General features: G+C 40.8%; 1 protein-coding gene across 9 annotated transcripts in view; it reads right to left on the bottom strand.

The window, feature by feature from the left end:
- Positions 1 to 20,155, bottom strand: part of LOC126282287 (translation initiation factor eIF-2B subunit delta-like) — a 111,891-nt gene that overhangs the window by 33,454 nt on the left and 58,282 nt on the right. For all 9 annotated transcript variants that reach the window (XM_049981950.1, XM_049981970.1, XM_049981977.1 and 6 more), the window contains one exon: positions 99 to 226. In XM_049981950.1, coding sequence (XP_049837907.1) covers positions 99 to 226 — 128 coding nt within the window. The remainder of the gene's footprint in view (positions 1 to 98; positions 227 to 20,155) is intronic.

Here is a 20,155-nt window from a genome sequence, read left to right as displayed (position 1 = left end):
AAGATTAATAACTGCTTTAATGGTGCCACACCAATTTTATTGAAGAACCATGATTCAATGAAAAGTGTACAAGACTATGCTATCAAATTGCAACTCACCATCCATACGTGAGTATAGTGTCACCATTAGTTATTTTGTCTAGAACAGCATTGCAAATTGCCTGGCCTGCCACATCTATCTGTTCTCTTATGTATGTGTCAACAGAGTCATGTAACTTCTTCTTTGCCTGCAAAAAATGTTATCTTAGCAAATTTTAAGTACACACACATGACTACAATATTAGCAAAAATAACAAATTATTATATGTATACACTGACATAATCACACATAAAATGTTGTCTGATGTTTCCCTTAAGCCACTCTAATCATTCTGTGACTAACTTCATGCGATTTATAATTACTTTGAATATATACAATGATGTACAAAACTTAGCGACAAAGTAACTTGCACATGACACATCGGTTGGTAGCCCTGTGCCTGCTACAAGGACGTCTGAGTCACAGCTCTTGTACAAGATAAGTAATTTAAGTAGTAATAAACTGTTTTTTTAACACTTTAAACTAATTTATTACGTTAATTATAGTGCTCTGCAAGTGTACCATTAAAGGTTTTTGTCTTACTCGCGTATTTTCACAGTAATCACGTAAAGTTCGTTTTGTTTACATATCGCGGCCAGGCCGAACTTTTGAGTTTTCAGATTAAACTTCATACCGCAATCTTAAGTGCATTTACTGATAGTTTAGTGTGCTAAATACGTTTGCTGCCCCTTTATATCTGTAGAGTATCGTCATCTCTTAAGTAATTTCTAGTAAAAAACTTCTGAACCACTGTTTACATAGTCGCGAGTAGGCCTAATTTTTCGTACACGTATTTTCATTGTTTTCCGGTAACTTAATTGTCTTTCTGTCACTAAAATCGATTTGTACCATGAGTGTAAAGTGCCTGACGTGCCGTAGGATCGTTAGCTCCGGGGTCTGGTGTGATGGATGTAGTAACTTTTTTCATTGGGGCGACTGTAGTGGCATGGGAATTGGGAAAATGAGCGAGACTCTTCAGTGGTTCTGTAGGCTATGCAGTAGAGATAGGAAGATTGTGGAACAGGAGGGGAAAATTGCTGCCCTTCAGGCTGAGTTAGATGAGGCTAGGCGAGAACTGGGCAGGTTAAGGGGGGAGAAGGGTAAACAGGGGTGGGAAGTGGCAACAGGCATGAGGAACAGGCCAAGAAATTCTTCTGACAGCTTTGTTATTAATGTACAAAATAGGTTTGACCTGTTGCCTCAGTCAGAAACTGATGAGCCTCTCACAGAAGTAGATGTAGACAGGGCTCAACAAGCTTTCAGCAGCAAATTGATTAAGAATGTAGGGAAGTCTGCAAAGAGAAAGAAAGTCTTGTTGCTAGGTAGTTCGCATGCTAGGGGTGTGGGCCAGCTTCTGCAGGATGAATTAGGGTTGGATTACCAGGTCACAAGTTTTTTCAAACCTAGTGCTGAACTTGGGCAGGTTACAGAGGATTTAGGTTCACTATGTAAAGGTTTTACTAAGGAAGACACCGTGGTTATTGTGGGTGGGCCGGGCAACAGTATTGACAGAGATCCGGGGCACAGCATAAAGTGTGACCTGGCAAAGATTGCATCGGCATCGAATCATACCAGTGTTGGGTTTGTGTCGGTTCTGGAGCGCCACGACCGACCTCATTTGACCTCTTCTGTCAGGAGAGTTAATTTGGAGTTGGAACGGCTACTTGGATCTGGTGCAGGGTCACACATTGGTGTGGTTCCTGTTGATTCACTCTGTAGGTGGGACTATACTAGACATGGCCTACACCTCAACAGGAAAGGGAAGGGTAAACTGGCTGGGCTGATAGCAGGAAATTTAAAGGGGGGAGGAACTACATCTCATGGTGGAAACTCTTTTTTAGTGTAAGATCAGTGTCCAGTGGGAAACTCAGCCAGGCGAGTACTAAAGATGTTAAAAAAGTTCAAGATACTCACAAAAGTAAAGTGAAAAATAATGTTAGTATATTTCATCAAAATATTGGGGGATTGAAGAATAAAATTGATGAGCTTCTGCTTTGTTTAGAAGATATAGAAACCAAGAATGTAATAGATATACTTTGCCTGTCTGAGCATCACATTGTCACTGATATGCAAAAGGTTAGCATCAATGGGTACAAATTAGCTGCACATGTAAGTAGAGATAATATGATGAGCGGAGGAGTTGCCATATATGTCAAAAGCTTCCACAGTGCAAAAAATTTAGAAACTAAAAAATTTTGTGTAGAACAACATATGGAAGCATGTGCCACTGAACTTAAACTAAATGATGGCACTTTCATAATTGTAACAGTGTATAGGTCCCCCTCAGGGAATTTCCAGCTATTTCTAGAAAACTTGGATGCTTTGTTGTGCTATCTGTCAGACAGGGGGAAGCAAATTATCATTTGTGGGGATTTCAGTGTTGATTCCCTGAAAGAGTGTAATAGGAAGAATGACCTTTTAGTATTACTCAGTTCTTTCAATTTGAGCTCCGTCATTGATTTTCCTACTCGGATAACAAAGAACAGCAGTACATTGATAGATAACTTTTTTATAGACCAAGATAAGTTTAAGGACATAAATGCTTATCCTGTTGAGAATGGTCTTTCAGATCATAGTGCACAGCTTGTTACAGTACATGACATAGCTCCATGCAGTATAACAAATCAGACTTTCAAAGCAGTGCGTTCAATTAACAATATAAATATTGCAAACTTTAGGGAAAGCCTACAGCAGCTAGACTGGGATGAAGTGTATAAGGAACCCGATGCAAACTTGTAATATAACTTATTTCACAATACATTTTTAAGGGTATTTGAAAATTGTTTTCCCAAGAAAATAGTTAAACATAATTCCAAGAAAACATATAAAAAACCTTGGCTAACTAAAGGAATAAGAATATCTTGCAACCGTAAAAGAGAACTGTATCTAACAGCAAGAGGGAGTACTGACCCCGAAATTGTTCAATATTATAAAAACTATTGTGCGGTACTAAGAAAAGTTATTAAAAAGTCCAGAAGCATGTGTATCATGTCTGAGATCAGTAACTCTGATAATAAAATTAAAGCAATTTGGAATATTATTGAAAGGGAAACAGGGCAACCAAGAGCACAGGAAGACTTTAGTGCAATAAAACTGAATGACAAGTGCACTAACAAACAATCAGAAATTGAAAATATTTTGAATAATCATTTTTTAAATGTTGTGGAGAAAATAGGATCTAGATCTTCACTAGAAGAGGCAAGGCTATTAATAGAAGAGGCCATACCTGCACAGTTTGAAACAACTGTAATTCCACCAACCTCTCCCCCTGAAATCAGTAAAATAATAAACTCACTGAAAAGTAAAAGCTCTTACGGAATTGATGGCATTTCCAGCAAAGTACTTAAAGCTTGTTCCCCACAGATAAGTAGGATTCTCAGCCTCGTATGTAATAGCTCTTTGGAGCAGGGTGTTTTCCCTGATAGACTGAAATATGCCATTGTAAAACCATTGCATAAAAAGGGGGATACGTCGGATGTCAACAACTACCGCCCAATCTCTCTTCTGACAGCTCTATCAAAAATTTTTGAGAAAGTAATGTATTCAAGAGTAGCCTCCCATATTTGTAAAAATAAAGTACTAACAAAATGTCAGTTTGGTTTTCAGAAAGGCTTTTCAACAGAAAATGCTATATATGCTTTCACTGATCAAATATTAAATGCTCTGAATAACCGGACATCACCCATTGGTATTTTTTGTGATCTCTCAAAGGCCTTTGATTGTGTAAATCATGGAATTCTTTTAGATAAGCTAAATCATTATGGTTTGAGTGGGGCAGTGCACAAATGGTTTAATTCATACTTAACTGGAAGAATGCAGAAAGCTGAAATAAGTGGTTCGTGTAATGTTAAAACAACAGCTGATTCCTCAAACTGGGGTGCTATCAAGCACGGGGTCCCACAGGGTTTGGTCTTAGGTCCTTTACTGTTCTTGATATACATTAATGACTTACCATTCCACATCGATGAAGATGCAAAGCTAGTTCTTTTTGCTGATGATACAAGTATAGTAATAACATCCAAAAACCAAGAACTAAGTGATGTAATTGTAAATGATGTTTTTCACAAAATTATTAAGTGGTTCTCAGCAAAAGGACTCTCTTTAAATTTTGATAAAACACAGTATATACAGTTCCGTACAGTAAATGGCACAACTCCAGTAATAAATATAGAATTTGAACAGAAGTCTGTAGCTGAGGTAGAATTTTCAAAATTTTTAGGTGTGTCCATTGATGAGAGGTTAAACTGGAAGCAACACATTGATGGTCTGCTGAAACGTCTGAGTTCAGCTACGTATGCTATTAGGGTTATTGCAAATTTTGGTGATAAGAATCTCAGTAAATTAGCTTACTATGCCTACTTTCATTCACTGCTTTCGTATGGCATCATATTCTGGGGTAATTCATCGTTGAGTAGAAAAGTATTCATTGCACAAAAACGTGTAATCAGAATAATTGCTGGAGCCCACCCACGGTCATCCTGCAGACATCTATTTAAGGATCTAGGGATCCTCACAGTATATATATTCCCTTATGAAATTTGTTGATAATAATCCAACCCAATTCAAAAGTAATAGCATTGTGCATACCTATAACACCAGGAGAAAGGATGATCTTCACTATGCAGGGTTAAATCTGACTTTGGCACAGAAAGGGGTAAATTATGCTGCCACAAAAGTCTTTGGGCACCTACCAAACAGCATCAAAAGCCTGACAGATAGCCAACTAACATTTAAAAATAAATTAAAAGAATTTCTAGATGACAACTCCTTCTACTCATTGGCTGAATTTTTAGATATAAACCAAGTAAAAAAAAAAAAAAAAAAAACCTTAATCATACCAAACAGCATCAAAAGCCTGACAGATAGCCAACTAACATTTAAATATAAATTAAAAGAATTTCTAGATGACAACTCCTTCTACTCATTGGCTGAATTTTTAGATATATATATATATATATATATAATAAAAAAAAAAAAAAAAAAAAAACCTTAATCATTAGTGTCATGCAATATTTTGTGTAATGTAATTTCTTGTACAGACATCTTTTATTAACCTGACACGTTCCACATCATTACGAAGTGTCGTATTCATGATCTATGGAACAAGTATTAATCTAATCTAATCTACTGCCAAGTGACACAGCTCGATGACACTTGGACCACACATAGAAAGAACTGTACAGTATAGTACAGAAGGTAACTAAAAGAAATAAACAATGAGATAAACAGAAATAACACTTTTCTTATAAGTCACTAATTATACTGAAGTCAACATGATTTGTGATGGCCCCATCAATGTTATAAAAGGTGGGACACGGTTCTTAATAGGGTACGTGATTACCATGGACAGCAATGTATGCTCTACAACGTGATTCCATGATGGCCACAAGGTGGTAAGGAGTTGTTTTCCCCCACCAGTTGGATAGTAGTTGGTGTGCATATAGGCAAGCTGCATTACTTTGTCTTCCAAACGCATCCCGCATGTGCTTGATGTGATTTAAATCGGGGGCAATGGACAGGCCAGTCCATACACTGCATGTCCCCTGGTTCCAGCTCCTCCATCCGTACTGTTTGATGCAGTCGCACACTGTCATCCGTAAAAATGGAGGCAGGGGCAAATGCACCCCTGGGACAACACACATGGGAAAGCAGAACAATGTCACAATAATGTTGACCAGTGATTGTACTGCCTTCTTAGCTTTGGAGAGAAGTTTCCCCATGCAACATTGTGCCTTACCACACCAGCACCTGTGCTACAAAAACAAACATGTTCGACTATGTTCCTGTGCGCATTACGTGTTCCCACCTCTCACTATATATGTCCACAAGGACTACTCAGACTGAATCTGTTCTCACCTACGAAGGGTACATGATCCCATTCCTCTTTAGTTCAGTCCCTATGCACTTAGCACCATCACTGATGTGTGCGTGTCAACAGAAAACAACATACTGGTCGATGGGCAGAGGGACCACCCCAAGCAATTGCTGTGGCACTATGGGTTGAGTCCCTTTGATTCATGTTCAATGTGGCTGCAATTGCACTCACTGTTTGACGTCTCTTCTTGCCTGTTGCCTATGGACAGCAGTGCCTGTGGTTTGAAATGCTCCTCATGCACGTGAAGCAATGCTTTGACCAATCCCGATCTCTGGGGCTACACTTTTCACACTATGACCATCTTATGGTTTCCAAACAATTCTTTCCCATGTGAAGACATCCAAATGTTATCTTTGAGCTACACTGTAATGAAGACCACCACCAGTGCACCGTAACTGTTCACTGATTGACATATGCTGTCTTTTCCCATTCCTTTCACTGCCTCTTGCTGTGGGGGCCAGCCTCATTTGGCGCTAGTCACACTAACCTCTATCTTGTGACGTCCTACTTTCTGTGCATGACTGGAAGACCTTTAGCAACACGCTCCCACACTTTTCATTTATTTCCACCTAGTAGTTAGTATCTCATGTTACTTTATAAAGCTCATCCTTAAGTTTTGCTGAGTAGTGTAACTTAGTCCCTTAATGCCTGAATAAATTCCTACACAAAAGAAAGAAATAAAATAATAATAATAATAATAATAATAATAATAATAGACATATCTGAAAAAAAAGGGAGATGTCAACATAGGTCACAAGTGTTGGTAGCTTTGTGTAAAATCTGCAGCTAATGCTCCTGTGCTCAAAAACAGTTAATCTTCCATTTATTAGCATCGCACAGGTATGATGCAAATTCGCGCCACTCAGCTTTAAGCGGTTAATGGAGTGGCTTGGTGGCATCAAAGATCAGGTCTGTAGTCGGTCCTAGGAGGTTTTCAGGTCAGTTACCACTTTTTCACCTTTGGCAACAATTTGTTACTGCGAAAAATAATATGCCTCACTGTATTTTGAACTGTATTAATGGTATAGCAATGTTCACATCCATGATGGACCCTCATACTTGATTGGGTATGTGTAGTATCACCATTTACTTTTCAGCCATTAAATATTATTGATACTAACTGTTATCAAAAGGAACACGAAAATGATAACTCAAAGTGCTAAAGTTAGTGAGACAGTAAGTCCCACTCTATTTAGTATGTCACACTGCCCAACAAAAAAAGTGAAGCAGCAGAAGTCATGGTCGGATGTCAACATAACTTTGGACACACACACACACACACACACACACACATTGGTATAGCAGGTAGGTAGATTAGAGATGCAATCTTCCATGATAGGTAGAATGTTGTTCACATTTAGTGTTATTACCAAGCCTAGTATGGTGTATAAGGGATGTGGACGGCTTCATATGTTCAGTGATCACTGTGAAGGGCACGGAGATGCCACATACTCATGTGAGAAAGCACAGTCTGCAGATCTGTGGGTCATTCAGATATGAGAGTGATCCAATGATGGAACACATGGAAACATGAGGGCAGGCATAATAGTCACCAAGATTCCTACAACCATATCTACCACCAAAACGGAGGATCGCTGTATTCCACATCGAACATATCATAACCCCTTCGCATTTGTACCTGCCATCAAAGAACAAATAATGGACTCCCTGCAGCATTCGGTATCTTCCTGCACCACTAGTCAGAGACTAGCAGCAGCTACACCAGGGAATTATCATCCCAGGTGTAGGTTGGCATCAACATCATAACACATTAACGGCTGCATTGGAAGTGATGCCTTGACCAGGAAGCATGGACTTCTGATGAATGGGATTACATTGTTTAGCAATGAAACACAGTTCACAGGGTTGCCACAAGTTTCCTCACATGATATTTCCCTCATTTCCAGACAAGTTTTGGAATTTTTCCTCGACCAATTTTGAGATCTCAAGGGTTAGTAAAGACATAAGTTGACATCTGTCTTTGCAGCTATGGTACAAGAAACAATAGTGCAAATGAGGAAATATCGAAAAAAAGACTTGCAAGCAGATGGCATTTCCTGAAATGAGCAAAACTCTTTAAGTACTAACATCAACAGCTTTTGTAATGAACTGTTTTTAGATGGAGATCTTCACTGATTTTAGAAATCACCCCATAAAAATGTAAGCCGTTTAAAAGAAGTGTACAAGGCGGGGAAGAAATGCGTAAACCAACACTGTAGGTGACCACCAATAAAATTTTGGTTCTACCATGTTCATTATTATCAGCTATGTTATATCTATTATTTTACAGGTATTGTGTGATTTTTCTTTCGAGAAATATATGAGTAAATAGCGTACAAACTGCCAGTAACTGACACAATTTCCTTCTTCTTATCGTCCATACTTTCTAACATAAACTACTCTTGAAGTGACAAAGTGTGCTAGGACAAATGAAATGTCTATAATACACCACACTGTACAATGTACTTGCAGCGAGACATTCACAATTCCTGAAATCCCTCGCCCACGGCCTCTGGCCTACTGAGGTGCACCGCAGTCCTGGGTACATGCATATACCATGAAAATCTGCAGCATTATTTCACACACAGATAGGTTTGGCCTGCGGGCAGATTGGTCGGTGAAACTACATCTCACGGGCAGGGTGTGCAAATTAGTGGGAACTGGATAGATCGGCAGGCCCAATACCCTTTACAGATACTCACAGAAACAGCCTCCAGTTTTGGCCCATCATAGACATCCACTCCTGTGGCCAGCTATTCACAAGCCACAAACAGCATGTTTATGAAATGAGAGCATGGTGATCAATCCAGGCAACAAATAACTTTTCAAGTACTCTGAGAATCAATAATAATGAAGATTGGTAGCACTCATTGTAAAGATGATTGCTGAGCCACAGACATGTGTAGAAAAGACAAGTGCACGCTCACAACTAAATTTTCAGCCATAGCATTTGTCAAAAAATGAGAGCACACACACACATTTACACAATCACTCAGACACAACTCATGCACACATGACCACCGTCTCTGGCCGCTGCATCTACAATCTCTGAGAATAAGATCCAAACAAACCACTCTTTACACCTCCCTGACTCTTGTCAGCAGCTGCTAGGCTAATGACAAGAAGTGGTGGCAGCACTGACTGCAAGCTGAGGAGAGGGCTAGGAAGGGGAGAAACAGTAGGAATGAAGGGAGTACAGAAATGATGCACGTACTCAGCTGCACCCAGCCAGCGACGATGCATGACACCTCAATAAACAAACCATTTCATCTACTGAGACAAAAACAAGATTTTTCCAAGGCTTTTTTTCCCTCAAATTTCCCTGATATTTGCCAGACATGTTTGAAATTCTCTGATATTCCCTGATTTCCAGAATCTACGGCAACCCTGAGTTCAGCACCACTCTAGATGATCATCATTGGCATGTATGGCAACAACCTGAGGATAGGTCCTATCTTTCCAAAGTTTTGGATATTATTCCTGGCATTTTGCTGTAAGCTGTCACTGGGTACGACTTCAGGTCACGGCTGGTGGTAATTGCAGGAACTCTGACGATGCAACATTATGTCATGGACATTCTGTGTTTTTATGTGTTACTTGTCATGTGACAGTATTGTGAAGCGATTTTTCAACAGGACAACAGTCATCCACACGTCACATGTCTCTATGGATTGTCTGCATGATATTGAGGTGCTCTGATGACAAGCAAGATACTTGGGTCTGTCCTTCATACAACATGTGTGGACCAACCTGGACATCAACTCTGTGCCAGAACCAGTATCTACGACATCAAGGACCAGTTACCACAGGTGCCTTCAGGAGAGGACAGAATGGCTTCACGACATCCTGGCCAATTAAATCACTACATGCATCCAGGCCTGAGCAGCTGCAATGTCATTACCGGTTAGTGGGCTCATACTGCTAAGTTCTCTGTAAATCTGACTCAATTTTGTAATCTCTGAAATAACATCACATAGCCTCCCAACTCATGAGGATTCATTTCGTTCCCTCCTCCCTTTCTAATTGCTTCACTTTCTCGCCAGATAGTGTAGTACTGGCAACACTGGAGTGAATCTGAAAGAACTCGGAATCATCAGATTGCTTTTATGAACACTGAGAACTTCAAAGGCTGTGAAAGAGCAGGGGTAGTTGAGTGAACAGAATGTGTGTTTGAGATCAGGTACGGATGGGTACCCTCCATTGTAAGTGGATTACAGATCACTTACAGATGCTTATTTATGAAGTTCTAGGAGTGTCTTGATGGTGCACTGATTCGCCCAGAAGGGTCAAATTACTGATTTCAATTAACTTAAGTTTGCTCTAAGAAGGTGAGGAGGCCAGATGGAAGAGTTTCTTGGATAAATGAATGCAAGAAATATACCAGACTACTGTTTGATATTCAGTTAAGATTGAAGTCTACATCTACATCTACATACATACTCTGCAATCCACCATAAGGTGGGTGGCGGATGGTACCTCGTACCACAACTAGCATCATCTCTCCCTGTTCCACTCCCAAACAGAACGAGGGAAAAATGACTGCCTATATGCCTCTGTACGAGCCCTAATCTCTCTTATTTTTGTGGCCTTTCTGAGAAATGTTAAGTTGGCGGCAGTAAAATTGTACTGCAGTCAGCCTCAAATGCTGGTTCTCTAAATTTCCTCAGTAGTGATTCACGAAAAGAATGCCTCCTTTCCTCTAGAGACTCCCACCCGAGTTCCTAAAGCACTTCCGTAACACTTGCGTGATGATCAAACCTACCAGTAACAAATCTAGCAGCCCGCCTCTGAAATGCTTCTACATCCTCCCTCAATCTGACCTGATACGTATCCCAAACGATCGAGCAGTACTCAAGAATAGGTTGTATTAGTGTTTTATAAGTGGTCTCCTTTACAGATGAACCACATCTCCCCAAAATTCTACCAATGAACTGAAGACGACTATCAACCTTCCCCACAACTGCCATTACATGCTTGTCCCACTTCATATCGCTCTGCAATGTTACGCCCAAATATTTAATCAACGTGACTGTGTCAAATGCTACACTACTAATGGAGTATTCAAACATTACGGGATTCTTTTTCCTATTCATCTGCATTAATTTACATTTATCTATATTTAGAGTTAGCTGCCATTCTTTACACCAATCACAAATCCTGTCCAAATCATCTTGTATCCTCCTACAGTCACTCAACGACGACACCTTCCCGTACACCACAGCATCATCAGCAAACAGCCGCACATCGCTATCCACCCTATCCAAGAGATCATTTATGTCGATAGAAAACAACAGCGGACCTACCACTCTTCCCTGGGGCACTCCATATGATACCCTCACCTCCGATGAACACTCACCATCGAGAACAACGTACTGGGTTCTATTACTTAAGAAGTCTTCAAGCCACTCACATACTTGGGAACCAATCCCATATGCTCGTACCTTAGTTAGGAGTCTGCAGTGGGACACCGAATCCAACACTTTCCGGAAGTCAAAGAATATGGCATCCATCTGATACCCTTCATCCATGGTTTGCAAGATATCATGTGAAAAAAGGGCAAGTTGCGTTTCGCAGGAGCGATGCTTTCTAAAACCGTGCTGATGCATGGGCAGCAACTTCTCTGTCTCAAGGAAATTCATTATATTCAAACTGAGAATATGTTCGAGAATCCTGCAACAAACCGATGTTACTAATATTGGTCTGTAATTTTGAGGATCTGTCCTTCTACCCTTCTTATATACAGGCGTCACCGGCACTTTTTTCCAGTCGCTCGGGACTTTACATTGGGCAAGAGATTCGCGATAAATGCAAGCCAAGTAACTAAAGTCACTAAAGACTTGCTTAATTTCAAATTCTACAAAAGGAAATATCCAACACAACACTACTGCAGATTACCTACAATTCAAACAGAAAATTGACAAGTGTTAAAAAAAAAAAAAAAAAAACTCCTACATCATAATGTGAACTCAGTTTCTATACTTGCCAGTACAATATTTTACACTTGTAACATGTCAATACAGTCTGCCTAAAAATTGAAGAACAAGCTGGGGAGTCCCACTCACTATAAAACTATGTCACATGGTGCACATTAGGCTACTATACTGAGCCTTCTGCAGTGCAGTTTTAAAACAGTGGTGACACAGTTCACGGACATGCCTGGGGAGTGTTTATTTTCTCTAAATGCATTAGTACCATACAGAATATACAAATTGGTCACTAATACAGTAAATGAAAGACAAATACAAAATCTTAAGGATGAAGCTCACTTGGTGCCCCTGGTTGCTTTCAAATATATTTATTATGGAAAAATGGTTCAGCCCTGAGCAAGCACAAATTCTTTCTACATCCAAACATGTTTTCATGAAGTTACACCAATGTGTGTGTTCGTTTAGTTTCTTATAGCATGTACTATTGTTTAAATGTGGCTTTCTGTCTCTCACAGTAGAGGCTGGTATTTTGTTCCAGCCTGTTATTTGGAAATGCCTGGAAAGGTGCTGTGGTATTCATCTTGAGGTTGAAGCTCACATTTATGCCTTCAAAATGTACAGTAATAAGAAACATATTAAGAAAAGAAGAATTTTTGATTGTGAGGCAAAACCATACTTCCTTAATTATCAAGCACATAAATCGCCGTACACTGTGTAGCTAGATGGGAAACTAGTACTCAGTTTCCCTGTGCAGTAGTTTATCCAGATTAAAGATGCCACTCCTCCCACCACAGGTGTAGCTTGCTCTTCAGATTGCATATAGACTATACCATTCTCAATCAGCATGTGTACACCAAACTTTTGAAGGTAGAATACTATGGAGCATACCTCCTAGTGCTAATACAGTGTGTGTGTGTGGTAGAAGAAAGCTATAGCAATTAGAAAACCTTCTAGCTGAGAATCACGTTGAAAACATTTTAAAGATCTAAATATCTTGACAATACACTCCCCCTCCTTCCCCTCCCCCCTCAAAAAAACCCTAATTAACTTTGCAAAACAACTATTCATTCCCACAAAATCAGAACTAGAGATAATCTAGATGTAGAATTTACAAGACTGTACAAGATACAAAGTAACTTTAAATACACAGAAATGAAGCTATATAATAAGCAACCACCATTAATAAGACACTTACCTAGTGACGCAGTCAAGGAATATCTTCATATACTGTTAATGCATAAGTGCATTTATAGTGTTAAGAAATCTCAATGAGCATAGTAAATGCCCTCGTCCACAAGTACTATTAAATCCATCACCTACAGTAAAAATAAAGCTAAGAAGGTAATAAAAATTCAATATTGTGTATCCCTCAAATTAGTAAAGTGTACGCAAAAACTTCAGATTTGTATAACGTACTATGTATAGTGTTCTTTACCAGTTCCAAGAGGATCACATCAATTTGACAGATATAAAGCAAATTTCTAGCAATAAGATGGTAAACTATTAAATGTGGCATAGAATTCAAATTGTAAACTTGTCTACTTCAACATACGTTAGCAAAAAAAAACACACAGACATCGCAAGTAAAATGGTAACTTGTAAGTATACTGTTATAATGCTGCCTATCTTGTGGCAGTATTGATAGTCATCTTTCTGGAGAGAGCAGAGCAAAATTGTCAGGAGCCGTGGCTTAGCATGTAGTATCCATGTTACTGTGTGTGTGTGTGTGTGTGTGTGTGTGTGTGTGTGTGTGTGTGTGTGTGTGTGCGCGCGCCTGCTTCCATACATATGAACTCATGCGTTGTGTTGGGAATCACGAATCAGCTGTGTTGTGGCAGTTATGGGACAAGCAACTTCATTCTAAGTGAAAAAGAGACCTATAATCAATGTGACTAAATTTTACAAGTGGAGATACTTTTAGTTCAGTAACATGTCACGAAATCTTTGAACAGCCACATTGTAGTTATGCGTACACTCATCAAAGTCATTGGTAACACTGTTAGACTGGATTAATATTAATTGCAAGAATTTTCCACCTGTCAAACTAATATACTTCCATCTAAACAGATAATGGTGGACCTTATTGTGCGAGTTCTCCCCTAACCTCTACTAATTAACAAACAATACACAATTAAAACAGTTGATGGTAGCATCAGTACGAGAACAACCATCAAGGGGAGCCAGGAACAAGTGTTTCAGGCATGCAGTCATACAATATCTGATCCATGCGTCTGTGCTTTAGACAATGTTGTGTGTAGTAATAGTGATTGTACTGGGTAATTCTGAAAAAAAGAACAGATTTCAATTTTTTATTACTAACTATAAAAAATAGAAACACATTGCTCATATTACTAGAAACAGGATGGTTCTGACACAGCAACATGGCAACTACATCATAAGAGAGAGAATTTTGTGTGCTGGAATATGTATGAAGTCAATACATAGTTCAAGTGCAACATGTATTCTGCCATCAATTCAGCTAGAAGCCACATCTGCACAAGCAGATTTATGACTGGCGTTCAAAATACTTGGAATGCCAGTTGCACATGCAAATGGAAGAATACTGGTCGGACATGAATGTCATCTGGATTGGAAGGTGTGGACAACAAGATCTTGTTCACTGCCTTTGGCCTCCCAGGTGGAGGTTGCCAGACATCACAAATCACAATTTTTTTCTGTGAGGGTACATGAAAGACAAAGTCTTTGTCCCACCTAAGGCAGCTACTCTAAGAGGCAAGAAATCGAATTGTTGAAGCTGCTGATTTAATAAACAGGGACCTGTTGATTCACGTGTGGAATGAAAGGGATTACTATTTGGATGTTTCTTAAAAAATGCTTGGCACTCACGTCCATGCAAACATAAGACTCAATAAACCTTCCTCTATCCAGTGACAAGCACAATAAATTTCTATCTTTCATAGTGTGTCTGTAATAAACAACTTGAATCTGTTCTTCCTTTTTGTATCATCCTATATATGGATAGCATTAACCCCCACCCTTCCTGGTTGTGCTAAAAAAGGGGGGGGGGGGGGCGGGAGGGGGGAATTCTGAAAGATGTGGAGAGATTGCTGGAAGTATAGAGAAAGATGATGATATGTAGTGACCAAAGCTGTGGCATAAGAGTTGTTGATTTGACAGTTATGCAAATGTAATTGCAAGTTGAGATGATACAACTATGATTTCAAATAAAAAAGGGAAGAATTTCGGAATCACTTAAACATATAGCATATTTTGACAAAGGGAATGACAGTTAATTGAAAAATAATGTTGAAGAAAACATCCTAAATTGGAAATAATAACCGAGAGATGATTATACAATCCACTCATGTAACACAGGTTAGTGATGATTGATGTGCAAGAGCTTACATTAAACAATGACAGGAAAAATTTTCATTTTTACTGCTACTGGATGCTCTCTTCCCTTCTTATATATTAAAAACAAAGATTCCAAGAGTTACCAAGCGGGAAAGTGCCGGTAGACAGGCACAATAAAAAAACACACAAAATTTCGAGCTTTCGCAACCGGCAGTTGCTTCGTCAGGAAAGAGGGAAGGAGAAGGAAAGATGAAAGGATGTGGGTTTTAAGGGAAAGGGTAAGGAGTCATTCCAATCCCGGGAGCAGAAAGACTTACCTTAGGGGGGAAAAAAAGGATAGGTATATACGCGCGCACGCACACACACACACACACACACACACACACACACACACACACACGCACGCACACACGCACACACACACAGACACAGACATATTTAAAGGCAAAGAGTTTGGGCAGAGATGTCAGTCGAGGCGGAAGTGCAGAGGCAAAGATGATGTTGAATGACAGGTGAGGTATGAGTGGCAGCAACTTGAAATTAGCGGAGATTGAGGCCTGGTGGATAACGAGAAGAGAGGGTAAGTTCCCATCTCCGGAGTTCGGATAGGTTGGTGTTGGTGGGAAGTATCCAGATAACTCGGACGGTGTAACACTGTGCCAAGATGTGCTGGCCGTGCATCAAGGCATGTTTAGCCACAGGGTGATCCTCATTACCAACAAACACTGTCTGCCTGTGTCCATTCATGGGAATGGACAGTTTGTTGCTGGTCATTCCCACATAGAAAGCTTCACAGTGTAGGCAGGTCAGTTGGTAAATCACATGGGTGCTTTCACACGTGGCTCTGCCTTTGATCGTGTACACCTTCCGGGTTACAGGACTGGAGTAGGTGGTGGTGGGAGGGTGCATAGGACAGGTTTTACACCGGGGGCTGTTACAAGGGTAGGAGCCAGAGGTAGGGAAGGTGGTTTGGGGATTTCATAGGGATGAACCAAGAGGTTACGAAGGTTAGGTGGACGGCGGAAAGACACTCTTGGTGGAGTGGGGAGGATTTCATGGAGGATGGATCTCACTTCGGGGCAGGATTTTAGGAAGTCGTATCCCTGCTGGAGAGCCACATTCAGAGTCTGATCCAGTCCCGAGAAGTATCCTGTCACAAGTGGAGCACTTTTGGGGTTCTTCTGTGAGAAGTTCTGGGTGTGAGGGGATGAGGAAGTGGCTCTGGAGTTGTTCTTCACTGTGAGGCCAGATCATGATCCCATTCCTGATGTCCAGGCGGAGCTTCAAGGAATCCTCAGAACCTTAGGTCCCCTACAAAACCTTTCACCTGACTCCATCAAACTCCTGATCCAACCGACACCTCGCACTCCTACCTTCTACCTACTTCCTAAAATTCACAAATCCAAACATCCTGGCCGCCCCATTGTAGCTGGTTACCAAGCCCCCACAGAACATATCTCTGCTTACATAGATCAACCCCTTCAACCCATTACATGCAGTCTCCCATCCTTCATCATAGACACCAACCACTTTGTAGAACACCTGGAATCCTTACCCAGTCTGTTACCCCTGGAAACCATCCTTGTAACCATTGATGCCACTACCCTATACACAAATATCCCACACGTCCAGGGCCTAGCTGCAATGGAGCACTTCCTTTCACGCCGATCACCTGCCACCCTACCTAAAACCTCTTTCCTCATCACCTCAGCCAGCTTCATCCTGACCCACAACTTCTTCACTTTTGAAGGTCAGAAATACCAACAATTAAAGGGAACAGCCATGGGTACCAGGATGGCCCCCTCGTATGCCAACCTATTTATGGGTCGCTTAGAGGAAGCCTTCTTGGTTACCCAAGCCTGCCAACCCAAAGTTTGGTACAGATTTATTGATGACATCTTCATGATCTGGCCTCACAGTGAAGAACAACTCCAGAATTTCATCTCCAACCTCAACTCCTTTGGTTCCATCAGATTCACCTGGTCCTACTCCAAATCCCATGCCACTTTCCTTGACGTTGACCTCCATCTGTCCAATGGCCAACTTCACACATCTGTCCACATCAAACCCACCAACAAGCAACAGTACCTCCATTACGACAGCTGCCACCGATTCCCTATCAAACAGTCCCTTCCCTACAGCATAGGCCTTCGTGGCAAACGAATCTGCTCCAGTCCTGAATCCCTAAACCATTACACCAACAACCTGAAAACAGCTTTCGCATCCCGCAACTACCCTCCCGACCTGGTACAGAAGCAAATAACCAGAGCCACTTCCTCATCCCCTCACACCCAGAACTTCTCACAGAAGAACCCCAAAAGTGCTCCCTTGTGACAGGATACTTCTCGGGACTGGATCAGACTCTGAATGTGGCTCTCCAGCAGGGATACGACTTCCTAAAATCCTGCCCCGAAATCAGATCCATCCTTCATGAAATCCTCCCCACTCCACCAAGAGTGTCTTTCCGCCGTCCACCTAACCTTCGTAACCTCTTGGTTCATCCCTATGAAATCCCCAAACCACCTTCCCTACCCTCTGGCTCCTACCCTTGTAACAGCCCCCGGTGTAAAACCTGTCCTATGCACCCTCCCACCACCACCTACTCCAGTCCTGTAACCCGGAAGGTGTACACGATCAAGGGCAGAGCCACGTGTGAAAGCACCCACGTGATTTACCAACTGACCTGCCTACACTGTGACGCTTTCTATGTGGGAATGACCAGCAACAAACTGTACATGAATGGACACAGGCAGACAGTGTTTGTTGGTAATGAGGATCACCCTGTGGCTAAACATGCCTTGGTGCACGGCCAGCACATCTTGGCAGTGTCACACCATCCGAGTTATCTGGATACTTCCCATCAACACCAACCTATCCGAACTCCGGAGATGGGAACTTGCCCTCTCTTCTTGTTATCCACCAGGCCTCAATCTCCGCTAATTTCAAGTTGCTGCCACTCATACCTCACCTGTCATTCAACATCATCTTTGCCTCTGCACGTCCGCCTCGACTGACATCTCTGCCCAAACTCTTTGCCTTTAAATATGTCTGCTTGTGTGTGTGTGTGTGTGTGTGTGTGTGTGTGTGTGTGTGTGTGGCGCGCGCGAGTATATACCTATCCTTTTTTTTTCCCCCTAAGGTAAGTCTTTCCGATCCCGGGATTGGAATGACTCCTTACCCTCTCCCTTAAAACCCACATCCTTTCATCTTTCCTTCTCCTACCCTCTTTCCTGACGAAGCAACTGCTGGTTGCGAAAGCTCGAAATTTTGTGTGTGTGTTTGTGTGTTTTTTTTAATTGTGCCTGTCTACCGGCACTTTCCCGCTTGGTAAGTCTTGGAGTCTTTGTTTCTAATATATTTTTCCCATGTGGAAGTTTCTTTCTGACTGATTTATGTGCACTAAAGAACAATAGTGAGAAAAGGTTAAATACATTCTGAGGATCACGACTTCACTATCATCAAAGAATCCTTATTTGCATTGATAGCCTTTAGGGAAAATAAGTGCTGAAAAACTACAAAGATGATCTGTTATAAATTAGCAACTACAAACTGGACATGAAGAAATGCACCAATTCCAACATACATTCACTCACTGAACAAATTTTTGAAGCTATGGTTTTCATTTACCACAAAAATGAGCAATAACTAGCAGTTTTAGAAAATTCTATTGCAAAGAATGTGACAAGGGTGCTCTAGGTTGCCAAACTTGAGTTAAGTCTACAGGGAGCCCTTAAGAAACTGATAAAACAGGGCAAACACATTGTACCCTTCTTTTGCTGACAGTTAGGTTGTTGTAGCTGGGGATAAGAATGATGCAACCTACCGTATTTACTCAAATCTAAGCAACACTTTTTTCTGGTTTTTGTAATCCAAAAAACCTCCTGCGGCTTAGAATCGAGTGCAAAGTAAGCGGAAATTTTGAAAAATGTTGGTAGGTGCCGCCACGACAAACTTTTGCCTTCGAATATATGTAGCACTGCACAGGCATGCTTTGCAGGCACAAAGATAGATATTGGCGGCAAAACCTCCGTGTCAGGAGGGAAAAAAGTGGAAGACGAGCTTTCTTTCTTTCTCCTCTGCCCCGAGTTTCAACCACTGCATTTTATACATTATCCAACGAAGTAAATACAATTTCCGTATTGTTTAACTTCGAATGTAGCAGCATTTGAATATACTACGAACATCCGACTGGCAAGACTGGGATGTTTGTCAATATGGCCAACTCTCCATTCTGATTTTTTTCTTATCTGTGAGAAGAGATGGTTGCTAACAGGAATTTTTATGAATTGCGAATCACATGCAGTATTCTCTTCGCCTTAAGAATAATACGAATATAAACATTTTACCATGTATTCTTTCATGTTTGCTGCTATCTCATTTAAATCCTGCCTGCCTAATAAACTACAAAACTAGGGTGAGACAACAGCAAACACGGAAGAATATACAAATCATGTCATGTTTATATTCGTATTATTCTTATGCCTAATAGTGATACAGTCAGAAATGAAGCACGGCAATTGAGTAGATTTTTAAATGTAAGATGACTAATTTCTGTGCAGAATGTAATGTACTAAAGAGGCGTCTCCAAAGGTTTTCAAACGGAGAAAAATTTTCGCTAAACTCTCGTGCAGAACGTCTTCTATCAAAAGCAGTCTATTATTTGGTTCTTGTTGATCATTATCAAAGAAAGCAGCAGTGTAAGTAACAACAAATAGCTGTCTCTTGCCATTGTTTTGCTAATGAGACGATTCCTCTCCCTCTCCCTCTCCCTCTCCCCCCCTCTCTCTCTCTCTCTCTCTCTCTCTCTCTCTCTCTCTCTCTCTCTCTCTCTCTCTCTCTCTTTTTGTAAGCACCAGTAGCGCACACAAAAGCAAGCCATGCCACAAGCGGGGACATGCCGTAAACACTTATTATCAGAATGCGACAAACAATTCTTGACACAGTACAGTAATGCATTTTC

The sequence above is a fragment of the Schistocerca gregaria genome, chromosome 1, assembly GCF_023897955.1.
Source record: "Schistocerca gregaria isolate iqSchGreg1 chromosome 1, iqSchGreg1.2, whole genome shotgun sequence".
Taxonomy (NCBI): domain Eukaryota; kingdom Metazoa; phylum Arthropoda; class Insecta; order Orthoptera; family Acrididae; genus Schistocerca; species Schistocerca gregaria.
This window is presented reverse-complemented; position numbering and strand designations above follow the sequence as displayed.